This window comes from Peromyscus maniculatus, chromosome 6 (genome assembly GCF_049852395.1).
Source record: "Peromyscus maniculatus bairdii isolate BWxNUB_F1_BW_parent chromosome 6, HU_Pman_BW_mat_3.1, whole genome shotgun sequence".
NCBI lineage: Eukaryota > Metazoa > Chordata > Mammalia > Rodentia > Cricetidae > Peromyscus > Peromyscus maniculatus.
This window is the reverse complement of record NC_134857.1, coordinates 107,463,651-107,487,494: the sequence shown is the minus strand read 5'-3', so window position 1 is coordinate 107,487,494 and position 23,844 is coordinate 107,463,651. Positions and strand designations below refer to the sequence as shown.

At 43.2% G+C, this 23,844-nt stretch overlaps 1 protein-coding gene across 2 annotated transcripts in view; it reads left to right on the top strand.

Annotated features, from left to right (window-relative positions):
• Ap1ar (adaptor related protein complex 1 associated regulatory protein) overlaps positions 1 to 15,522 on the top strand; it is a 32,519-nt gene extending 16,997 nt beyond the window's left edge. Inside the window, exons 4-10 of one of the 2 annotated variants that reach the window (XM_006970395.4) lie at positions 1,262 to 1,287; positions 5,796 to 5,892; positions 7,132 to 7,230; positions 9,188 to 9,243; positions 9,893 to 9,966; positions 10,158 to 10,286; positions 13,842 to 15,522. In XM_006970395.4, coding sequence (XP_006970457.1) covers positions 1,262 to 1,287; positions 5,796 to 5,892; positions 7,132 to 7,230; positions 9,188 to 9,243; positions 9,893 to 9,966; positions 10,158 to 10,286; positions 13,842 to 14,104 — 744 coding nt within the window. In that variant the 3' untranslated portion in view covers positions 14,105 to 15,522. The remainder of the gene's footprint in view (positions 1 to 1,261; positions 1,288 to 5,795; positions 5,893 to 7,131; positions 7,231 to 9,187; positions 9,244 to 9,892; positions 9,967 to 10,157; positions 10,287 to 13,841) is intronic. The other variant, XM_006970396.4, reaches the window with a different exon arrangement.
• The last annotated feature ends 8,322 nt before the right edge of the window (positions 15,523 to 23,844 follow it).

Sequence of the window (23,844 nt, the reverse complement as noted above, 5' to 3'; positions counted from 1 at the left end):
TTTTATTCATGTATGTACCTTTCCTGCCATGTGAGCGGGTACTTATAGATAGCAAAAGAAGGCAGTAGATCAGCTCCTCTGCAGCTGGACTCGCAGGCAGCCGTGAACCACGTGTGGGTGCTGGGAACTAAACTCAGATCACTCTGCAAGAGCTGCACTGCTCGTAACCACTGAACCATTTCACCAGCCCCAATTCGTATGGTGGTTAAAATGTTTCAGAGTTCCCATGAACGCTGTCAGCAAATCCTTCTCATAGGGGTACTAAGATTCCTGAAACCTCTGGTCATAGCATTTCATCACCTGATAAATGGATAGGCCTATTTCATGTATTTCTATTGAAAATACTTTCCTTAGTATAGATGCCGACCCTGACTTTGAGCTCACTGTCACCATGTTTTATTGAAGCTTACCTATTCTATGTAGTCTCTGTACAAGACACATCACACCTTCTTGTGCTTAGGATACCAGGTAGCAGTTAGTCACCATGTTTGGGGGATTTTGTTTTATTTTAAGCCAGAATCTATTAGGAATTATTTTAAATAGTGAAACCACAAAGCACAAAATGCAGGCAGTGTGACAAAAGTCACTCCTTCCGTGTGAGAAGTGTAACAAGAGAGCAGAGTGACATCCATTGTACTTTACAACCTTGGCCAACTCTTAGTTCTTTGCTACTCTGCATGCTTTCAAGTAGCCAGAAAGTCTGGAGCAGTGGATCTCAGCCTTCCTAATGCTGCGACCCTTTAATACGGTTACTCATGTTGTGGTGACTCCAACCGTAACATTATTTTGTTGCTACTTCATGACTGTAATTTTGCTAACATTATGAATGATATGTGACCCACCCAAAAACAACTGGTCTAAAGGGTAGTGATTTCCAAGGGAGGGTTACAAAAGACTTTTAATAGGTATGCAAATTTTAGAACTTTAAAATCTAAATAACAGAGATCAGCCACAAATGTTGAAGGCATATTGAGTGTGTTTTCTGGCACTTCTAACTGTGAGTTCATTTGCTATATAACAAATATTAGAAAAATTAAGAATTATCCACCAAATGGTTGTTCTATAACTGAGTTTTACCTTTGAAAAATAGTAAAGGTTTTTTTGTTTGTTTGTTTTAAATCCTTTTAATAATGAAATTTGCTTACTGTGACAGAAATAGGTAAGTAAAAACTATTTTTGATTAAATGAAAATTGCTTTGGCTTGCCTTAGATAGTGAGTTCAACTAGTGAAAATTGTTTTACGTGTTTAATTTTTGTGCAGGGGGAGAGCCCAGGAAGCAGCCATAGGTAAGGCTTTTCCAAACAACAAAACGTGTAAGTGTTGTTGACAAAACTTTTCCTGGGGAGGTGCAACACACCCGTCTACTCACCCCAGTTAGGGAGCCCGTGAGAAACCAAAGTACAGATACCACCAGAGTCCAACTTGGTGAACCAATGAGGTTATTGCAGTTATTATAGGAGCAGAAATGACTCCAGGACAGCTGGGCACCTAGAGCTTACTGCATAGTCTCCAAGTAGTTCAGTGAGTTGGGGAGTGTCCTTTGCAGCTGGTCTGGTCTCAGTTGTCTTTACAGCTTGGCTTGTCTGTATTTTCTTTGCAGCTTGGCTTATCTGAGAGGAACTTAGAACTTTTATTGCTTACTCTGGCAGGGAGGGGCCTAGTGAATCTGATCAGTTTCAGGGACTTCCTGAAGCCATTTTGAGTTGCTTACCTTAAGCCATTCCTTGCAGGACAGAGGGGAAACTTTTAAACAACAATATGTGAGCTCTTGAAGTCCGAATTCCAGAGAGATTCTTGTAGCCTTTGAGACACTGAACACTTTGTTTCAGAAATACAATGTTCTCTTGACATAAAAGTAAGACAAATAATACATTTCCCCAAACACTATTTTTGAATAATTAAAAAAATGATTTATATCAGTTTCTCAGTTTTTTTTTATTAGGCCCAAGTTATAAATCATTTCGTTTTCTTAAAGCCACTTAATACTGATAACTCTTTTTTTACCCTTGTTCTTCATTATGACATTCTAAAACAGTTGTTCTCGGGTTGTATATCAGATATTTACATTACAGTTCATAACAGTAGCAAAGTAACAGTTATGAAGTAGCAACAAAATAATTTTATGATTGGGGGTCATCACAACACGAGGAACTGTATTAAAGGGTCGCAGCATTAGGAAGGTTGAGAACCACTGCTTTAAAACATTCTACAAATCAAAAACCCTTTTGCTACTTCACAAGTAACAAGGACCTTATAATTCATTTATATAGCCTTTTTATATGCTATTAAATTGCATAGACTGCTTGAAAAAGAAGCATCTGTCTTTAACCCAAAAGAAAGTTCCTAACTGGAGAGGTGGCCCAATGGTTAAGAGCACTGACTGCTGGTCCACAAGACCCAGGTTTGATTTTCAGCACCGACAGGGTCGCTCACATCCATAACACCAGTTCCAGGGACTCTAATACCTTCTTCTGGCCTCCCTGAGCACCAGGCATGTGTGCAGTGCACAGACACACACACATACACATGCAGGCAGAACAGCCATACCCATAAAGTATTTAAGAAGAAACTAAGTTCCTAGTGTCCAGGGAATTGTTTCCTACTTTGGTTATCTTGTCCTTGCATTTCTTAGTTTAGCAAACCTTTTTTGGGCAGTTATGCATGTGCCAGACACTACGTTAGACAGTGGGATTGAAAGGTAAGCGTGGACTTGGTGTGAAGGTGCAGATCTAGGATGGCAACACTGGAGAAGAAAATCAGGTGAAGTAGGCTTGTGATAGCACACCCGGGAAGATCGCCTGGGCTGCAGGAGACCCTCTGAAAAAACACAGTAACAAAGGCTGAGAGTGGGGCTGGGGGGTGGAGTGCTTGAGTAGCGTGCACAGGGCCTCACATGTGCAAAGCCCTGCTTAGTCTAGACTCGGGCAGTCTGTCTGTCTGTCTGTCTCTCCCCTCTCCCCTCTCCCCTCTGTCTTCTCTCCTCCCTCTCCCTCTCTCCCCCCACTCCCACCCTGCTCCATGTGTTTGTCTCTGCTTTAGAAGAAAGTGTATCCTACTGAGAGAAAAATCCTGAAGATAACATTTCAATACGAGGTAGCAATTAAAACAGCTGCTATAGAACATACTAGTAAACCTAGAGAATCCCTGTGACCAAAATGTGTGTGGGGAGGTGTGTCCAAAGGGGCTTCTTTTAAATAGATGACGTCTGGCTTGGTCTCAAAAGACTTGGTTAGCCATTATTAGCCTGGCAGAGGAGACCTTCAGGGATAGTCAAAAAATGCACATACAGAGTGAGATAACCGATTAGAAGGAAGCACTCACTGGGGGACTGTATGTAGTGATGGAAATGTGTGCCTTGCTTTCAGTGAAAGTGGTGAAGAAAACAGTAAAAGTCTAGGGTCTCTGCCCGGGTTCAAACCAGACAGTATCCCAGTACTGAAAAGGAGAAGGAGAAGTGCACACCAAGTCCCAGCCCCAACCAAGAAGCTGGTTGTAGTTGACGCCTGCTGGGAAAAGGAGCCTCACTTTTCTCCAGTGGAGTGTACTGTGTATAGCAACCACACTCCAGGACAAGCCTGAGCCCAGGAGTGGTTGGCCAAAACAACACAGATTCCATTTTTTGTAAGCCTTTTGTTTTGTTTTGATTTTTTTTTTTTTTGGTTTTAACTGATTATCTTTTTTTCTTTCTAGTTTGTCCATTTTCATTTTTGTTTTATGTTGTTGATTGTTCTTTTTTTGAGGCAGGGGAAGAGAGAAAGAACATGAAATTGAATGAGGAGAGGGGTGAGGAAGATCTGGAGGGGAAAGAATATGTTTAAAATACATTGTATGAAAAAAATTTTAAAAAGCTTTTTAAATAAATAGATGTGAGGTCTTAGTGCTTTGCTTTGTTTGGGATGTGTTTGTTGGGAATTTGCTGCCCAGCCCAGACTGGCCTCCAGTTCTGTGTTGTTCATAGTGGTCCTTAACTTTTGATCCTTCTGAGTGCTGATATCACTAGCCTTCTTCACCATGCCCAGATGTAACCAGCTCAGTAGTAGAGCATTTATCTAGCGTTTATCAAGTCTAGTGTCATTCCTCACCACCTCAGAGGGGTGGGGTCACATGCCTGTGTGGTAGGATGATGGACTACGGTTCTTAGAGTGTGAGGAAGAGTGGTGTGAGGATTAAGTAGACACACAGTGAACACATTTGAGAATGAATGAGAAGTTGTAGGAACCAAGAACCATCGGAGCCTAGGAAGGCAAAAGATCAGTGAGAAGGTCCAGACGCAGGCAGGATAGAGGGGATGTTTAGACTGTTCATGAAAGTTAAGTAGCAAGGACTTCAGTTGTTTAACAGCGTAGAAGCCATTGGTTCCCAGTGTTAGTGGAGTGATGGAGGCTGAAGACTGTAGACTGCTGAATGAGTGGAGGCAAGGACGTGAAGACAGGAGACATACTAGGAGTAAGGTGCTAGACCACCTGCCTTTAAGTCCTGGCTCCACAGCATGCTTATCCTTGATCTACGTCCATCTCGTTTCCCTCGATGTAATCTCCGCCTCTACTCTATATGGTTGTTGGGAGCAGCTGGCACATTATAAGTCCTAGCGGTGCAAACCATTGACTTGAATGAATCGTGAGTATAGTAATGAGTGCAGGTAGGTTAAGGACCCTGCCTCTTCAGGGAAGGGAAGGAAGAATAAGTATATTTAAGCACAGGAGTAGAAGTGAAATTAAGTTACCTTTAAGAAAAAAATTGAGTGAGAAACTTAGGGAAGTTACGGAGTTGTGTAGGCCGTCACCGTGAGTAAGTTAAAGGACTGTTGCTGGAGACTGAGGGCCAAATTGCTGCTGTATTTTTTCCTGGCAACCCACAGCAGAAAGGACTGAAGTGGAAAATATCCAGGGCCCAGAGTGAGTAAGCAGCGAAATTGATGTAATGATAGGATGTAGTCGGATGTTTCTCTCCCGCCCACCAGTTCCCAGATAACCACTCAGAGGTTGATACTACTTATAAATGCTCAGGCTTTTTACTACCTAACTCTTGCACTTAAATTAACCCCTACTTCTTATCTATGCCTCACCACGTGGCTCATGGCTTATTGCCTCATTTTCTACATGCCCTGCTTCCTTGGCGGCTGGCTGGTGTCTCCCTGACTCCACCCTTCTTCACTCCAGCATCCTCAGTTTGATTGTCCCACCTAACTTTATCCTGCCTTGCTGTAGGCCAGTCAGCTTCTTTATGACCAATGAGAGTGATACACAATCCCAGTGTACAGAGGGCTCGTTCCCCGGCTGCAGGGACATGGGACAGTGAGTGGTGAAAAGGGAATTCAGACCTGCTGTGGGGTCCCCGTTGTCCTAAGTGGGGGCCAGGCGATCCCTGGCTGGCTGGACCAGTGTGAGGAAGGATGAGGGTCTGGGGAGCCCAGAGTGATTGATGGGTGGGAGGGTTAGGCTCTGACTGTGAGCACTGAGAGGGGAGTAGAGCATACTGAAGTTAAGCTCTGTGGTGGGGTATTTGGGGGTAGTCTAGGATAGCCGTCAAGTAGAACCTGGGTAGAGAGCAGCAGAGTCCACACTTCGTAACAGGCAGCTGTAGAGTGGAAGAAAGCATATCATCTTAGACTGAGTGGGGCACTATGTATTTCAATTTATAGTTTCACATAGCTGTATCCGGTTGCTTTATTGCAGATTTTGGCAGTAAAATTTCAGCATTCCCCTGGCTTTTGGAATGTTTTATTTGGACTCGGGTTCATCAGGACTTTTGTTTTGTTTTGTTTTTCCTTTCCCTCCCTCCCTGTCTTCTCTAGGCCGCTTACTGAGGAAGAAATTGTTGACCTACAAGAGAGGCATTACGATTCGATTGCTGAAAAACAGAAAGATGTGGATAGGAAAATCCAGAGGGAGGTAAGTGATGTGCCCTGTTGTTTAAATACATGTGAAGCCTGTTGGTGGGGGTGCTCCCCGATGGGTTGCCAGCAGTCCCTGACCTGTCTGCATAAATACGGAGAAGAATGATTGACAGTGGAAGTTTATTCCGGCTTAACTGTAACTAGATAGATTGCATGTCACATGACAACAGCAGAGCACTCTTTAAGATAGTTCTCAGTTCACTAATAGGAGTGCTAAGCAAGAACAAGTACCTTTGCCTCAGTCAGCCTAATGAGCCATGGTTAAGTTTTTGTTCTCTTGGGTTTATTTGTTCTCAAGTGCCCTGCCATTCACATTGTTACATAAATTTATGGAAGTGGCCTCTAGTCAGAGCTTCATTATCACTGAACTGAAGAGAATTAGTTGTATTCCATTCTACATTTAAAAGCAGTCTTTGGAGCTAGGCATGGTGTGTGTACCTATAATCCTAGCACTTGAGAGGCACAGACAGGAGAGTGAGTTTGAGGCTAGCCTTAGGAACATAGCAAGTTCAAGGACAACCTGAACTATCTATAATGAGACCCTGTATCAGAACTAACCTTCAGTTCATCTAGGCCAGCTATAGAGTACAAAGTGCTGGGCCCAGTCTGCAGTACCAAAAGGAATTTTTTAAAGTAAAAATTAAAAAAAAGAATGTTTAGTACCACTAGTGATTTACAAATGTATTAATTTAATCTACACAAGAGATGCTCATAGTATCTAAAGAAAAAAGAAGTTAATACTTGTTTTTTAACTTAGGTTTGATATGCAGTACTTACCACTAAGGTTCTGTGTGCTGTTGTGAATGGTAAAAACTTAGTTTGAAAGTAGTTTTTGAGTAGTGAATACTAATAAAATTGAGAAATGTGTATGGATCTCAATGAAGTGGAAAGACAGGAATCTGGGAAACGCATAGGTGTGATTGCCCTTAGATTTAGGGATCTCTGATTTGTGAGGGCCAAAACTGTTGTAGTCAGGGCGACCAATATTCAAATGGTAACTGAAAATGAAGATCATAGCATTTTCTGTAGAGTTCAGTAATGTCTTATGTGTCATCTGGGGTATTTTGTAAAAGAATTTGAAATGGGCAGCCACAGAAGTACCAGCTTGATATGCTTCGTAGATATCAGTTGCTTTCAGTGCTTTCTGTTCTGTTTTATAGTCGGAGTAGCTGGATTTAGAGCAGCTAGACAGGTTCTGGTTTCTGTTAATCCTTACCGTTTTGTTCATGCACAGTTAGCCTTACAAGAGGAGAAGTTAAGACTAGAAGAAGAAGCTTTATACGCTGCCCAGCGTGAAGCAGCCAGGGCAGCAAGGCAGCGAAAGCTCCTGGAGGTGAGGGGGACGACCCCAGCGCACACCAGGGTTACCTCTCCTTCTTTGCTCTCACTCTTCCAAGTTGGGACTGTCCTGCTAGAACCAGCAGCTCCTTGCTTAGCAGAGGATGTACTTACGCACATGTCCTTAGGAGTCTCAAAGGCAAACGAATCCATCTTTACCTCCTAGAAGAAACATGAACGTGAGCTTGATACTGTGTGCTGTGTAGCTTTAGCGGGAGCTAATTCTTGTTTAGCCTAAAGATGAATTCTAGTGCTCTGAATTCAAATTCTTTGGGGGAAATGTTGTGTTTAGAAGGCAAATCTTTCAAAACTAGCCTTCAGCATTTTAGTGTATTTTCATGAAGATTTTTAAAACAATTTCTTAAATTGTAAGATTCTTATACTTAATATAAGACAAGATATATGATTTATGACTCACTAGGGGTATTGTTTAATTCTCAATTTCTTAGGTAGTTGAGACACTAAGAGGTAGAGTCTTGAGACCATCTCTGACACATTAGGAAATACAGATTACCACCTCTTACCCTGACGTGGGAATAGGGCATTGTCACACACTGCTTGACAACTGTCAGTGACAGATTTTTATAGAAGGGAGTGTCAGGAACACTACTAAGAAGACTCTTAGTGGAGAACTCACAGCAGTCTTAGGAGAGGGGGCATTTGAACCCCTGCTTTACCAACAAGGAAGCTGAAGGACAGGTCTTACAGCTGAGGCACGGGAGAGCCAGAGTCCAGGCAAGTGTGCTTAGCCAGTCCACTGCTTACGGCCTCCCTCCGTGATGCCTGTGTGGATTTGTGCAGTGCTGTGGTACAGTGTTCAGGAGTTCAAAACTCGAATCACATGTGGAAATTTAGACAAACTGAGAAATCCTGTCATTGAGATTTCTGTGTGAACTGTCTCTTTCTCTCTCTTTGAGGGGGTGGGTACCAACAGATTCATTATGGGGAAGTGCCTTTTTTTTAGTACATCCTAAGTACTGGAAAACATTAAAATTAACTTCGCTTTCTATCAAACTAATTGTTGTTCTTAATATAGGCATTCTTTTTTACAATAATAAGCTCTCTACTGAGTCTAGTTAAAGCAGCAGTTCTCAACCTGTGGGGCCGACCCCAACCTTTCACAGGGGTTGCATATCAGATATTTACATTATGATTCATAACAATAGCAAAATTATAGTTATGAAGTAGCAATGAAAGTAATTTTATGGTTGGGGGTCAGCACAACATGAGAGACTGTATTAAAGGGTTGAGAACCACTAAGCCTACCATGGACGCATGTGTCAGTTTGGGTAATGTAGGTTCTCTGTTCTTGCTTCCATGACTGAATGTTTGCTCTGGGAGTACATCCTCTGCGTACCATACGTGGACCCAACTGTACAGACACGTGCTGCTCCCTTGCTTTTCATAGTAACCGAGTCTGCTGAGGCAGGACAGTAACCATCTGCATTTAACAGATGAAGAAGCGGGTGGTGACACCGTGCCAGGAAAATGCAGCCACTGTCCAAGCACAGCTCTGACAGGTCTGCAGAATCCTGTGCCTAGTCCCAACTAATCCACTGCGGCTAAGGGACCCAAGTCAGCTCAGCCTTACAAACCCTTACATTGCTCCTTCATCCATGCCAAAGAGGACCACAGCATGACCTGACAGTTGGCTTCCTGCCTTCCCCTTCTAGTCATGGAGGCTCTTAGGAGTGCTGAGAATGTCAGGGGCAGCAGTGCACTTCATAACACTAAGTGTCCTCAGTACTACACCATCACATACTGATGAGCCGAGAATAATTCTGTCCTTCAATAAGAGGATGTAAAGTAGTGATGGAGGAAAAGACTTTAGTGAAGAATGCTAACCTTTTGTTTTTAGAAACTAGGCAGACGATGTTGGCATTGCATGGGTATTTTTTAAAAAACGTTGACTTGACATCAGAATGATTTTTTATTACGTTGTGTTTCCAAAGCAAGAAAAGCAGAGAGCTGCACAGCGCTATCATGCCGGCAGTGGAGACTATCAAAGGTAAAGAAAGAGCAGCATGCGTTTTCTCCTGATTGCGGCAGAGAGTGCCATTTCCACACAGACGAACACTGTTCTCCTCCAGATGTTTCTAAATGCAGTCACGTGCTCAAGGCCCTGGGTTCAGTCCTTAGCCCCCTCTCATGTGTGTGTAAAACACCTCTGAAAATTTATATGTATATATGCACATACACACATTATATATATATATTTTTTTTTTCATATATACCTTCCTCTAAGACACTGTCTTAGTGAATACTGAGAACATTTTTTAAGCTGTAAGTGATCGTTTATTCAAATTGACTTCAATGCAATTGAAAGAGTAACATCTTCATGTAGAAAGGGATGTGGTAACCGGATTCCTTCAGGTAAACTGGTAGTAACCTTAGTTGTTTATTTTTCTTACTTAAGAGCATGCTTGTTGTTACTGTAAAGTTACTTATAAATCTGCTTTGAGGACTGCCTTCACAGTCTGTTTCCAGTTTCATGTAGCATTGAACAAATTCAGACCTGTTTTCACCAGAGTATTCTGATTGTACAGCAGTTACAACTTTGGGGAAGAGGCTTGAAGCCAGACATACCATTGCTCACATAAGTATTCATTCTGCTGCATCTATTACAAAAGCATCTTTTAAATTCACTTTTATTACAGTGCAGGGCCAGAAGACGACTTTGAATCTTGTTTGAGAAACATAAAGTCACAGTACGAAGTTTTCCGAAGTAGTAGTAAGTCTTTTAAAATATTCTCTGAACAATTTCAATTTACTTTTTGCCACATTGTATTTGTGGGAGTTTGGAGGAACAGTAAGATTTAGAGAGACAGTCGTTACCAAGAAAAGAAAACCAAAGAAAGGAAGAAAGGTGGCTGCTGTGGTCGGGGCACAGGTGACAGTGTGTTCATTTGATGTGTGTTCTAGGACTCTCGTCTGACGCCACAGTGTTGACACCAAATACCGAAAGCAGCTGTGACTTGATGACCAAAACCAAGTCAACGAGCGGGAATGACGACAGCACCTCCTTGGACCTGGAGTGGGAGGATGAAGAAGGTCTGTTACCTCAGCGTCCCTCGGAGTCACTGGGCCTTGCTGGGCCAGATGTTTTCTGACTTGAGTTTCGTGGTATTTAAATTGAGTGTGTTCAAGCCCATAAAAATCATAATCAGACTTTTTTTTTTAATGGAGTCTCACTGTGTAGTATTAGCTGACTAGAAAGTCACTGTAGACCAAGCTGGCCTGAACTCATAAAGACCCTCCTACCTCTGCCTGCTGGGTACTGGGCTTCAAGGCATGAGCTACAATATCTGGCTGACAATTACTGTTACTTGTTTCTTATATTTATTATATGTGGGGTGTGTGTGTGTGTGTGTGTGTGTGTGTGTGTGTGTGTGTGTGTGCGCGCGCGCGTATGAGTATACACATGTGTACTGAGTCTTTCTCAGCCAGCTCCCAAATCATGACATGGAGACTTCTTATTAATTATGAAAGCCTGGCTGTTAGCTTAGGCTTGTTTCTAACTAGCTCTCATAACTTAAATTAACCCATATCTTTTCATCTACCTTCTTTTATGTGGCTCAGTTACCTTTACTCTGTATTGCCTGTGCTGCTTCCTCGGTGTCTCCTGGTGTCTCCTTTCTTCCCAGTGTCCTCTCTGCCTGGAAATCCTGCCTAGCTTTTTTCCATTCAGCTTTTTATTAAACCAGTCAGAGTGACACATCTGCACTGTGTACAGAAAGATTATTCCACAGCACATGTGCACCCCCGACATGGGATGGGGGTCAGAGAACAACTTGGGGGGGAGTTAGCTCTCTCCTCCCGCCACGTGGGCCTAGGGCCGAGCTCGGACCATCCCGCTTGGCAGCAGCCCTTACCAGCTCAGCCGTTTTGCAGGCCCGTGACTGTTGCTTTGTCACCAGTTGTCATCTCCTAATAACTGTCCAGAAAATTACTCAAGTCTTAATGTTTCCTGGGATGTAGAAAGCAAATGTTAACTCTTTTTTTAAAAGTGTTTCGGCAGTGGCGCACGCCTTTAATCCCAGCACTTTAATCCCAGCAGAGCCAGATGGATCTCTGTGAGTCTGAAGCCAGCCTGGTTTACAGAGTGAGGTCCAGGACAGGCACCAAAACTAAGCAGAGAAACCCTGTCTTGAAAAACAAAACAAAAGTGTTTCTAACCTAACTCAGGAAGTTTTGCACATGAAGGATTACTGCCTCTTTCTGAGCAGTTCAAAGTCAGAAGTCAGTTAATGTCTGATTCACTGTAAGCAAGCAATTTAATTCTTGAGGGTTTTTTGTAGAACACAAGCTATTGTTCAGATATAAATTTGAATTTTATCCAGTTAGTCATCCAAGCCCTAGTACCTTACATAGATTATTTAATCTCTAAGCCATGATTGTTCATCCTCAAAAAGGAAGAATAAAGGATACTTTTCCATGTTTTATATAAGTGCTAATGTATTACTAAACAATAAAATATTTGTCTAAGGAAGGTAATGTGGCTCAAAGGTAGAGTATTTGCCTAGCATGTGCAAGGACCTGGGTTTGATCCTCAGAAGACAGAAAAGAAACAATAAAAAATAAATATTAGGGGGAAATGACTATGTAGACATTAAATGTATAAAACACCTAATATAGGAAATGGTGCATACACATGCTCAGAATTTTAGCTAAAGTATTTACTTGTTTTCAACACAACTTCATTAAGTGAGACCCAGTTTTTCATCTTCATGTTAAAAAATAGGCAATGTAAGAAAGAATTACAGAATATAGAACTCAAAGAAAAATAGTAAGCTTTATGCAGTTCCTCGAATATTGTGATGGAATGGATCTTAGATACCCTTTAATCATGCTAGTTTGTTTTGTCAATTAAAAGACCGGCAGGCAGAGCTGGAATAGCATTATGACAGGCTGCATTAGCTTGTTAAATCTTTCCAGTGACGCCCCCATCATCAGTCCTGTAGGTTTTGGATCCCAGGTACCAGTTTGTTTGTAATTACTCTGTTGTCTACATGTGCTAATCATATTCATAGATAAGATTTTCCTGGTCATTACTCAGCTTATTGGCAAAATTGTTCAATGAGGGTAGGCAGAGGAAAGAGTCCACTGAAAACCTTCTTTTTGGTCAATACACAATTGCAGCTTCCTTTAGAGAGATTTGAATCCAAGGTACAAATCTGTAGTCATAGGAGTTCTCAGCCCACAGAGGTTTTTTTGTGGATGTAGATGTGTGTCTGTCTATATGCACATTGTGTGTGTGTGTGTGTGGAGGCAGGGTCAGCCTCAGGTGTCCTCGAGAGCTGTCCATCTTGTTTTTTGAGATGGTCTCTAGGACTGGGGCTCACTGATTCTGCTAGGCTGCTTGGCCTTCTGCATGGGTGCTGAGGTTCTCTTCATTTGTGGGACAAGCAGTTTACCAGCTGAGAGTCTCCCCAACCCTAGCTCACTGTTTGTAATGGGCTCATCTAGTATAACAACTTGCTCTATTGAGTGAGTCTTTGTGGGTTTTTGCAGGAGTGACAGACAGCAGTGGTAGAGATTTAAAACGCCTTCCCTTCTTTACTGTGAGGTCTGATTCCTTAAGGTCGCAAAATAAAGTCGATTGTGTCTCCTGCTCCTTATAGACTCTTTGCCCACCCTAGGTTTTAGTTCTTTTCCCAGTGTCGATTAGGATGTAGAAATGTCTGTCCTTTCTCGCCTCCACCTGCTTTAGTATTTTTCAGATTCATGTTACTAGCAATTTGTATTCAGAATTAAATCTAGAACTATGAAACATCTACACTCTATTGTAGTAAAGAATCAAAGTATGAGAGCAGACTTTGGAGCCAGACTGGGTACACTAAAACTCAGCCTTGGCTAGGACGTAGCTCAGCAGTAGAGACTGGCCAGCATGCAGAGAGCTGTGTGACCTTGTGGACATGTACCTCTCTGCTGCAGTCTCCTTCACTCTGAAATGGAGTGGATGCTGGTGCTCTACGTAACTTCCCAGGGGTGGTTAATGTGCTGGAAGTGCACCAGTGTTAGCAGGGACCTGGGTGGTCCAGGAAAAGCCTGTGTCATCACGGCAGGGCAATCTTCGCCTTTCTCCAGGAAATGCAGCAGTCATTGGGTGGGAAAAGGCCTTGGCAAAGATACTCAGTGGCCTTATGAGAGGCAGAGCAATGGACTCACCGTCTCTGTTGTGTTTGATTTGTGGCCCTTCAGAGATCTTATCAGGTGATCAGTGTGGCGTTTTTATCAAAGACAAGTGATGTGTAGATATCACACCCTAGATTCTTAAGAAAGCTTCCACAGGCCTGGCTCCATAGGTTAATTCACAAATCAGAGTCAAACAAGAACAGTCCTATTATTCAGCTGACAAGTCTGGGTGGATGGGTTGGTTGGTTGGTTGGTTGGTTAGTTGGTTAGTTGGTTAGTTGGTTAGATGGTTGGTTTTTGGCTCTGGCTGTCCTGGAACTCACTTTAGAGACCAGGCTGGCCTCAAACTCCTATCTACCTGCCTCTGCCTCCTGGGTACTGAGGTGTACGTCACGGCCCCTGGCTTAGCTGGCAAGTCTTCTAATGCAGCTTTTTTTAGTGAGATTTCTTTCAATGTTCTTGAAATGCTAGGAATGAATAGGATGCTGCCAATGAGAGAGCGCTCCAAGACAGAAGAGGACATCCTTCGGGCAGCGCTGAAGTACAGCAGCACGAAGGGCAGCCACCCCACGTCCGCCTCGGATGATTCCAACGGCCTGGAGTGGGAGAACGACTTCGTCAGTGCCGAGACGGATGATAACGGCAATTCTGAGTACTCTGGGTTTGTGAATCCTGTGTTAGAACTGTCAGATTCCGCCATCAAGCAGTCTGACGCGGATCAACAGATCCGGTAGGATGAAGTTGTGTGACCTCATTTACCAAATGTTAAACATTAACTAGAATGTAGAGATGGATGCTGAGCCTCTTTGTAAGGCAGCATAGGAACCACGTGACAAGTGCTTGTTTTCTTAGGAGTGGAGAGACAGCTGAGCATTGGCAGTGAGTCTCAATGTCTGCCTTCTCTGTCCCAGGACTGACTCGGTGATCTGACCTATCAAACACTCATGGCGTTCTTGTTCACCCTGGTCAAGTTCTGCATCTTAAACTGTACTGTTTTACTTTGCTTTACTAAGCCTATTTTATTATAGAAATGAAAATCTGAAAGTATTTTTGGTTAATTCTCAGCAGATGTAAAGGCAGCCTGAGGAGGCATGGTTGGATTCATTTGGAAGGCTGGTCCCTTTTCCAGCAGCGTTTCCGTTGATGATTTCCTTCAGCATGCTGATGTGTGGGTTTCTTTGCACACCTGTCACATACACATATCCTAATGCAATGTTCACTCAATCTGAATAAAAGGCAATAGGATTAAAGAAGCTTCCAGAGTTTGGGCACTTGGAGTTGGTAAAAATTCAAAAATAATACCTAACAATGTAAATTTAAATTTTTTACTTCCTTTTACATGCCACTATGTTGACTTTAAATTGAGATCTTAAGTTTTTACTTTTCACTTTTTAAATTCTATATTTCCAGTGAATGATCTTTGAAAGATTTTACACAGAATGTATTCTGTGAATGATTTAAGAAAACATTAAAATACGGGTATTTCAAAGTAAATAAAAATCCTTTCTGCTATGAAAGGTCCATTGATTGTATTGCCCTTTACTTTGCCTTGTAGTACAAGGTGCTTTGTGGGATGGAACTAATGTGTCGGTATATTGACGACCTGTGTGAATCCACGTAAGGGACCAGGGCTGTGAAATGCTCCCGAACTGCAGTCCTTGGTTGGGCTGAGGACTGAGTCACTTTGGCAAGCACACTGTATTCTGTCTCCCTCTGTTTCCTTCTCTTCGGCAGTGATGGTGCATGCTCTCAACAGAACAGGAAGGTCCAGGTAGAGGTAGTTAAGTTCTCGCTGTACGTGAAAAATGATGTGGCCCTTTCAATATTTGAACTGCTGTACAATGACATCCGTGGTTTTGTCATTTTTAATCTCATAGAAATAAATATACTTTGATATGTAAATATACATTAGGTTATGCTATTATTTATATCTGTCTTAAAATTTAAATTGTAGCTGTGCCATGGAAATAATTTAAAAGTACTCTATATTCACATTGCCTGTGTTAATGCTTTTTAAGGTTTATATTACATCAGATGTATATTTTGGGTTTGGCATAAGCTATTGTTGTAATTTTTGGCTTTTTGTTCATAAAGAATTTTCTGAAGGAATGGTAACTTCTCAAGGATTGTGAATAAACATTTTTACATTTAATGATATTTGCATATTGCTGGTATTACTTTATAACAGGTAGTGTGACTCTTGGCATATATTTATTTTCTTAAACCAGATATGAAGATAAAAAGACTGGAACTACATGTAAAAATATGCTTTAATTACCAAGAAGAATCCTAATGGGTTGTTTTGTTTTTGTTTTTTTGTTTTGTTTTGTTTTTGTTTTTTTGCTTTATGTTTATAAAATGCTAAGAATAATATCTGTTTGGCAAACATTGGGTATGGTAGAGTCTGAGGGTCTCTGCTCTCTGACTTACTGTTCTGATGAGAGCCGTTGATGAACATTGTCTTAGTGACTTTCCTCCTGCCAAACAAAACACTGTGCCCAAGGGTCTGCTGAGAGCTTACGGTTCTGAAGGGTTAGTCAGTCTGTGACCATCATGGCAGGGAGCATGGCAGCAGGCAGCGAGGCTGGTACTGGAGCAGCAGCCGAGAGCTCACATCTGATCCACAAGCACAAGGCGGAGAGCTAACTGAGAAATGACATGGGCACTTGAAACCTCAAAGCACACCTACTCCCCGTGACACCAGCTGTGCAAAGAGCATCCAGATGTCTGAGCCTGTGGGACCCATTCTCGTTCAAGCCGTCAAATTCTACTTCCCCAGGGGCCCGTGGCCATACCATACTTATGAAATGCATTTAGTCCAGTTTCGTGGCTTTCATGGTCTCAACATAGTTTCAGAGTCCAGTCTCATCTGAGGCTCAGGCAATCTCTTAACGGTAACTCCTTGTAAGATGGCAAAGCGAATTACATACTTCCAATATGCAGTGGCGCAGAGTATACATTACCATTCCAAAGGGAGGGATGGTGGCAAAGTGAGGAAACAGTGGACCAAAGCAAACAAACCAAGTAGAACAAACCCCCGCTCCTGTAGCTCTGTGTCCAGTGCCAGCGGGCTTACATGGACCCACCCCTCCAGCTTTGCTGACTGCGACACGCTTCTCTTTCCAGGGCTGGCTCTGCTCCCTCTGTACAGCTCTCCTTGGCAGACATCCCAGGGCTCTGACGTATGCAACAGCCTGGGGTCTCCAACACAATCTAGGCTTCATTTTCACATCTTCGCGCGACGGTTTCCATGCAGGGACTCCCCTGCCACACCTGGCCTCAGGCTTTCCTCAACTGGAGATCCCACAATCCCTTTACTCCCATGTCCTTACAGCTAAAGCTAGAACCATATGGCCAGTGTTGCCAAGTTTGGCTGCCCCCTAGGAATAGAACCTGCCCCCTCCTTAAATTACATTTGAATCAGCTCTGGTTTATTGGTACTTTCCTTTATTGAATAAGCTTTTCTTTGTTGTAGAAGGTTCATTAGGCACTTCCTTTTGTAAGTGGCAAGCACAGCTGGGTAGGGCCTTGCCCCAAGTGTACCACTCCCACTATTCCATCTCATACCAGACCATTCTTTAAACTTCTATCTCTTTAATCACAAGACATGGCTTCAGCATTAAACTTTCTGGTGCTCTTTTTCTCCTCAAACTCCATGTTGTGTGTCCTTTTGTCCAGCTTGGATCCTTTTCACTGTAGACCTTCGTAAGGGTGATCACTGATAACCACACAACAGTCGATATTAGACTATCTTGTCTCCTGTGCCAACAAAATTAGTCCAAACTCTTCAGGACAAGGGTGAAAACCAGTCCCGTTGTTTGCCACAATACTCCAGGAGCTGCCTCTAGCCCAGTTGCTGATGTTGTCGCCTCTGAAACCGCTGTAGTCCATGCTGCTCTCAGCAGTTTTCAAGCTCCTGCTAGGATGGCCTCATTTACAGCATCCAACCACTTTCCTGATACAAAGTCCTCCCTCCACATTCCTCCCAAAAGCATGGTCAGCCTTGTCATAGCAATACCCCTCTCCCTGGTAGCAACTTCTGTCTTTGTTACTTTTCTGTCACTGTGAAGAGACCATAAAGTAACTTAGATAAAGTGTATTGGGCGCTCACAGGTCCAGGGGGTTAGAGTCCGTGTCCATCATGGCAGGAAGCATGGCGGCAGGCAGGCATGGCATTGAAGCAGTGGCTGAGAGCTCACATTTGATCCACATGCATGAGGCAGAGAGAGTGCTGAGACATTGCCTGGGTTTTGACAACTTCAAAACCCATCCCTAGTGACATACATCCTCCAAGGCTGCATACAGTTCCACCAACTGGGGACCAGGTATTCAAGTATGTGAGCCGATGTAAGCCATTCTTCGTCACACCGCCACAAACATGTTAAAGTCACAAACCAGTTAGGAAATAAAGTGATAGGGCAAGGTAGCAAGGCCTAGGGAGATCTTTCCACAGGTCAGGGGACTTCTTGTTGGAGGAGACATTTGTTCGGTGTCTTAACTGAGCAGGAGGGAGAGCCAGGTAAAGAATGTTGTAGGCAAGGAGAAGAGTATGTGCAAAGTTCATGAAGCAGGAAAAGAAATGTTTTGAGAAGATAAAGACTCAGGGGCTGAAGTCCCGTGAGTAAGGGGAAAAGTTGTAGGAGATGATAGGAGAGTGGGGCCGATTCACGGAAGCGTTACAGGCCATTGTTAAGAACAAAAGAGGAAAAACTCTTTTCGATGTGTGATAGAATGTTCCTGACATAGAGTGACCAGATTTGCATTTCTGAAAGTTGGTAAATAGGGAAGAGGTCACAAGAAGGGCAAGCACAGACATAACACTCCCGGCGGGCTGGGGTGTGGCTTAAGTTCACGATGGCCATAGAGGGTAAGAGCCGATTCTAGAGGGGAAATCACGAGGGCTTCCCATTGGGTTGAACATGGGGATAAAAGCAAGGGCTGAATCAGATCCTCTGCTCCGTGTGTACAGTCCACACAGGCAGAAAGGATGCAACACTGATGCAGATCTTGGCAGAAAGCCTTGGGATCTCTCCTGGGATGAGGGAAAGTAGTCAGTCCTTAGAGGAACTGTCAGGCCATTTATCATCTGTCTCTCTGCCAGGAGACAGTGCTCATCCAACTCCGTCACTCCAGTGAAGCCTAGAACTGATGTCACCCTTTCAGATACAGAGACATCCACAAAACTTGATGGCCCCTGTTCACAGTTGGCTCCTCGACAACATACACATAGACTACTCTGGTTCTGCTTCTGCCACCTGTGGTTTGGCCTCCTTGGCTCAGTGACATCTTTTTTTTTTTTTTTTTTTTTTGTGTGTGTGTGTGTGTGTGTGATATATATTTTTTATTTTACAATACCATTCAGTTCTACATATCAGCCATGGGTTCCCCTATTCTCCCCCCTCCCACGCCCTCCCCTTACCCCCAGCCCACCCTCCATTCCCATCTCCTCCAGGACAAGTCCTCCCCCGAGGACTGTGATCGACTTGGTAGACTCAGTCCAGGGAGGTCCAGTCCCTTCCTCCCAGACTGAGCCAAGTGTCCCTGCATAAGTTCCTGGTTTCAAACAGCCAACTCGTGGAATGAGCACAGGACTTGGTCCCACTGCCTAAATGCCTCCCAAACTGATCAAGCCAATCAACTGTCTCACCTATTCAGAGGGCCTGATCCAGCTGGGAGCCCCTCAGTCTTTGGTTCATAGTTCATGTGTTTCCATTCATTTGGCTATTTTTTTTTCAATAATTGAGTAAAACTGAAATTTATTATATGCCACAGTCGTCCTACGGACCTCCATGCTATATATATATAGCCTCTATGGTTCTATGGGTTGTGGTCTGATTGTTCATTTTATATCTAGAATCCACCAATGAGTGAGTACATACCATAACTGTCTTTCTGGGTTTGGGTTACCTCACTCAGGATGATATTTTCTAGTTCCATCCATTTGCCTGCAAATTTCATGCTTTCATTGTTTTTCTCTGCTGAGTAGTACTCCATTGTGTATATGTACCACATTTTTTTCATCCATTCTTCCGTTGATGGGCATCTAGGTTGTTTTCAGGTTCTGGCTATTACAAATAGTGCTGCTATGAACATAGCTGAGCATGTATCTTTATGGTATGTATCAGCATTCTTTGGGTATATGCCCAAGAGTGGGATGGCTGGGTCTTGAGGTAGTTTGATTCCTAATTTTCTGAGAAACCGCCATACTGATTTCCACAGTGGTTGTACAAGTTTACATTCCCACCAACAGTGGAGGAGTGTTCCCTTTGCTCCACATCCTCTCCAACATTGGTTGTCATTGGTGTTTTTGATCTTAGCCATTCTAACAGGTGTAAGGTGGTATCTCAGAGTCGTTTTGATTTGCATTTCTCTGATGATTAAGGATGTTGAGCATTTCTTTAAATGTCTTTCAGCCATTTGTAGTTCTTGTTTTGTGAATTCTCTGTTTAGCTCTTTAGCCCATTTTTTAATTGGACTGTTCAGTGCTTTGATGTCTAGTTTCTTGAGTTCTTTATATATTGTGGAGATCAATCCTCTGTCAGATGTGGGGTTGGTGAAGATCTTTTCCCAATCTGTTGGCTGTCTTTTTGTCTTGCTCAGTGACATCTTAAGAGCATCCCTGAGAATGATGACTCCATGCCCCTTTGGTTGGCTTGTGGAAATAATGTGTTCATTGCTCCCCTTCTGGATAAATCCATGGATCTTTGACAGCCAACCTAGCAGTTACAGCCCTACCTGACAATAACCTCTTGCTTCTGACTTGACTTAATCAGAGCAATGGAAAGAACAGGTTTAGTGAAGTGGGAGAAATGAAAAGTTTTGTTGGGAAAGTTAAATGAGATGTTTCCACAGGATGGATCAAAAGGTGTGTATGTCTGCCGCTCAAGGAAGAAGTGCCGCTGTAAGTTTGAGGATTATTGGTAGATATGTGAATTGTCTGGTTTCTGCCATTAAATACCTAAAAGAAAGCAACACAAGGGGCAGAGGGTTTGTTCTGGCTCAAGGTCAGGTGTGCAGTCCATAGCAAGTCAGGTATGCAGTCCATAGCAGGTCAGGTATGCAGTCTATAGCAGGTCAGGTATGCAGTCCATAGCAGGGAAGTCTTGGCACCATACATTTGAGGCACATGGACACACTGTGTCCACAATCAGGAATCGGAGAATGATGCTGTGGGTCCTCAGCTAGCTTTCTCCTTTCTATGTAGTCCAAGACCCCATCCCCTCAAATGGACCATTCATGGTTAAGGTGGCTCTCCCTAGATAATCCCTCACAGGCGCACCCCGAGGCCTGTCTCCTAGATGACTCTAGATCCTGTCAAATTGACATTAACCATCACAGTAAAGGGGTGCTATTTAAGTCATATTAGCTGAGTTCCTCCAGGGAAGTGTAGGCTGAGAAGTCCAGCTTCTTAGCGGGGATGGGGGTGTAAAAAGACGCCTATCTGATGCAGATACGGAATTTGAGAGTGGGGTCCCTGGCATCAAATGGTTTGAAAAGATGACCAGTGAGCTTAGGGAACAGCGAGACTGATGGGATGACGTGTGGTAGACAAATGAAGGGAAGAGTCAGCATGGATACTTTCTTTGCAGCGTTTTTCTGTCAGAGAAGTGCTGGAGGGCATGAAGCATTGTGTGAGGGGTCTTCCTGAAGAGTCTACAGTTTACCTCTAAAATGATGGAATTTGAAATCCTGGCCTTTTTCAGAAGTTGTATAAATATTTTCTAGCAGAGGGCAGACTTTGCATTTTACTTTAGATACAGTTACTCCAATCATAGTTTATTAACAGACATCTACTAAGATATATTGAACACAATGTTTTCCTATCTCCATTTATTTAGTCTCTCCTATTAGTATTTTGATTGTAGAGAGCAAAATGGAATTCTGTGCAAGGAACAGCTTCACCAAAATGATACTTAATACCCTTAGAAAACATTAAAGAAGAAATGAGATGAAATTTGAAAAGTATCATTGTATCTGGTTAAAATCACAAACTTCTTTGAAGGCAACCCTTTCCCTGACACCTAGACATAGTAACGCCCTTTCTAAATCAGTTCTCCGGGGAAATACAAGCCGCCCAGTGTTGAGGATTCTACAAGGCTGACTGGCCAATTGAAACTTAATGATTGGGGGGAGTTAGAATGTTGCACTCAGAGCTAAATTACCTTGACCTATTTGTAGTTCCTTCGAAGCCTCCATTGCCCACCCTTCGGTCCCACCTAACAGTCTTAGGACCATCAAAACCTTAGAATGTATTCTTAGCAGAATAGTTTTACCAGTCTAGAAGATATGACTGTACCCCACCTGTCTACTAGCCCCACCAATGTGTTCTTTGATTAATAAAAAAAAAAAAAAATAGCATGTAACCACATTTATGAAACATCCTCTGGGGCAATCCTGGGATGTGGTTACTCAATTTTTTTTTTTGTTTTGTTTTGTTTTGTTTTTTTGTTTTTCGAGACAGGGTTTCTCTGTGTAGCTTTGTGCCTTTCCTGGAACTCGCTTTGGAGACCAGGCTGGCCTTGAACTCACAGAGATCTGCCTGCCTCTGCCTCCCAAGTGCTGGGATTAAAGGCGTGCGCCACCACCGCCCGGCGGTTACTCAAATTTGACTCAAGAATAAACTGTCTCTTATCCCCTTTTGGTTCCATGGAGGTGAGAGCTGGTTTAATTCAGAGAACATTAGGTACTAAAGGACCAGTTGCTCGTGCTCCTCCAAAGATACTGTGATGAAGGACTGCGTGCTACACCTCATCTGGGCTTCACAGAGACCCTGTGTGGGGGGCACTGTCTTGACCCTTAGTTTCACAAAAGGAAAAGAGAGAAAAGTGTCAGGATACACAGGAAATGAAGATAAACACTGGCACTGTGATTCAGAGTGTTAATCCCACCAATGGAGAATAAGACCACAGTTTAAAGCCAAACTTGAGGCAATCTTTAATTAAACACTGGCCAGGTGGATGGGCTCTGGCCAGGTCCATACCTAGGTTCCTGGGGGAAAAGCCCCAGAATCACAGTTTGTAATGGCTTAAAAAAGAAAACCCATAACTCATTGCATTTCCCATCAGGTCCAATCAGGGGCAAGCATACCTCCTGATGTACCTCCATCCTCTGAACCTCCCACCTGTACGTGATCAAGCACATCAGTGCAGCTGAGTCAAACAAACTTGTTTAGGGGAGTGAAAACATGTGGCTTGTTATCGCCCATAAACAATAGCATCCAGCATTTCAGGAACTATCTGTCCTTGGGCAAGGGGCTTGCAGATCAGAGACATTTTTGTTTGTGGATCTCTTAGGCATAGTAATTAAAACCTAAAATGTAACTTTGGCTCTCACAATAGCCCATATTAAACATCATGTTTCTTTCTCTAGAAACTAGGTCAGCATTGTTTATGGGTGCTTGGGAAGTTTGGGGTTTGTTTTGTTTTATTTTCTTAGCTGAGGATTTAAAACTTGTTTTAAGATAACCCAGTGATTGCTTTTGTACAGGGCTGTCTCCTGTAGATGAGAATTCCTGGACAGAAGCTGTATCTGCGAGAACCTCAATAACTGTAGAATGTTGTAAGTCCAGAGACTAATTGTAATTCATCTTGGGCTATTTTTAGCCCACCACATAGCCATTCCTGGCTCTCCTCTATGTTAGAACCTAACCTCCCAATTACAGATAAAACCTTTGGGAGTCTATTAACAACACTTTAATTTCCCACCAGCCAAAAGGTTGTGAGTCATCAAACCGCATCCCAGGCTTACAGCAGAGATTTCTCCACGGTGCCGTAACCACCCACTCAAGCGTTACACCAATGCATTTGAAAAGCACCTTGATTTATGACTTCCTTTGTTCTATTACTATAAAAACTTCACGCAACTGCTTCCAAATCAATGCACGGAATGTGATGTAACCTAAATCTGTTTCTGGGCCATGGTCACTCGTATTTGGCTCCAGAATAAAACTATTTCTTATCCCCTTTGAGTTGAGATTTGTGTTTTTTGTGTCCACACCTCTGAGCCAAACTGCTGTCTTTTTCCGGATCATCTGTGCCCACCTACAACCGATCATCACAGCTGGGCTTGCTGACTCATGACTGCCTTCCCCAGAGGAGAGGGTTTTGGGACCCTAACTCAAATAGCCATCCCTTCTTCGAAAGCTCTTGTACATAATTCTGCCCTCAGTGCACTTGGCTTCGGGGAGAGTTAGATTTCATGAATGAGGAAGGACTGGGGAGGAGGCTCCATCTACATGGTCATGGAGGAGTCATCATCCACCCTACGTGCAGCAAACCTTCCTCCTCGTGTGGCTTGAGTCCAGCCATCCTCCTGCCCATGATCCCTCACCCACCCCTGTCTGTAAGCCTAAGAAGCTCCCCAGCCTCCCAGAATGAACTCCATTGGAACCACACCTTGCTTGTGGTTGGGACTTCGGGAAGAGGGGTAAATGTTATTTATGTCTTCCTCTGTAAAGGGATTTGAGCAGCAGATG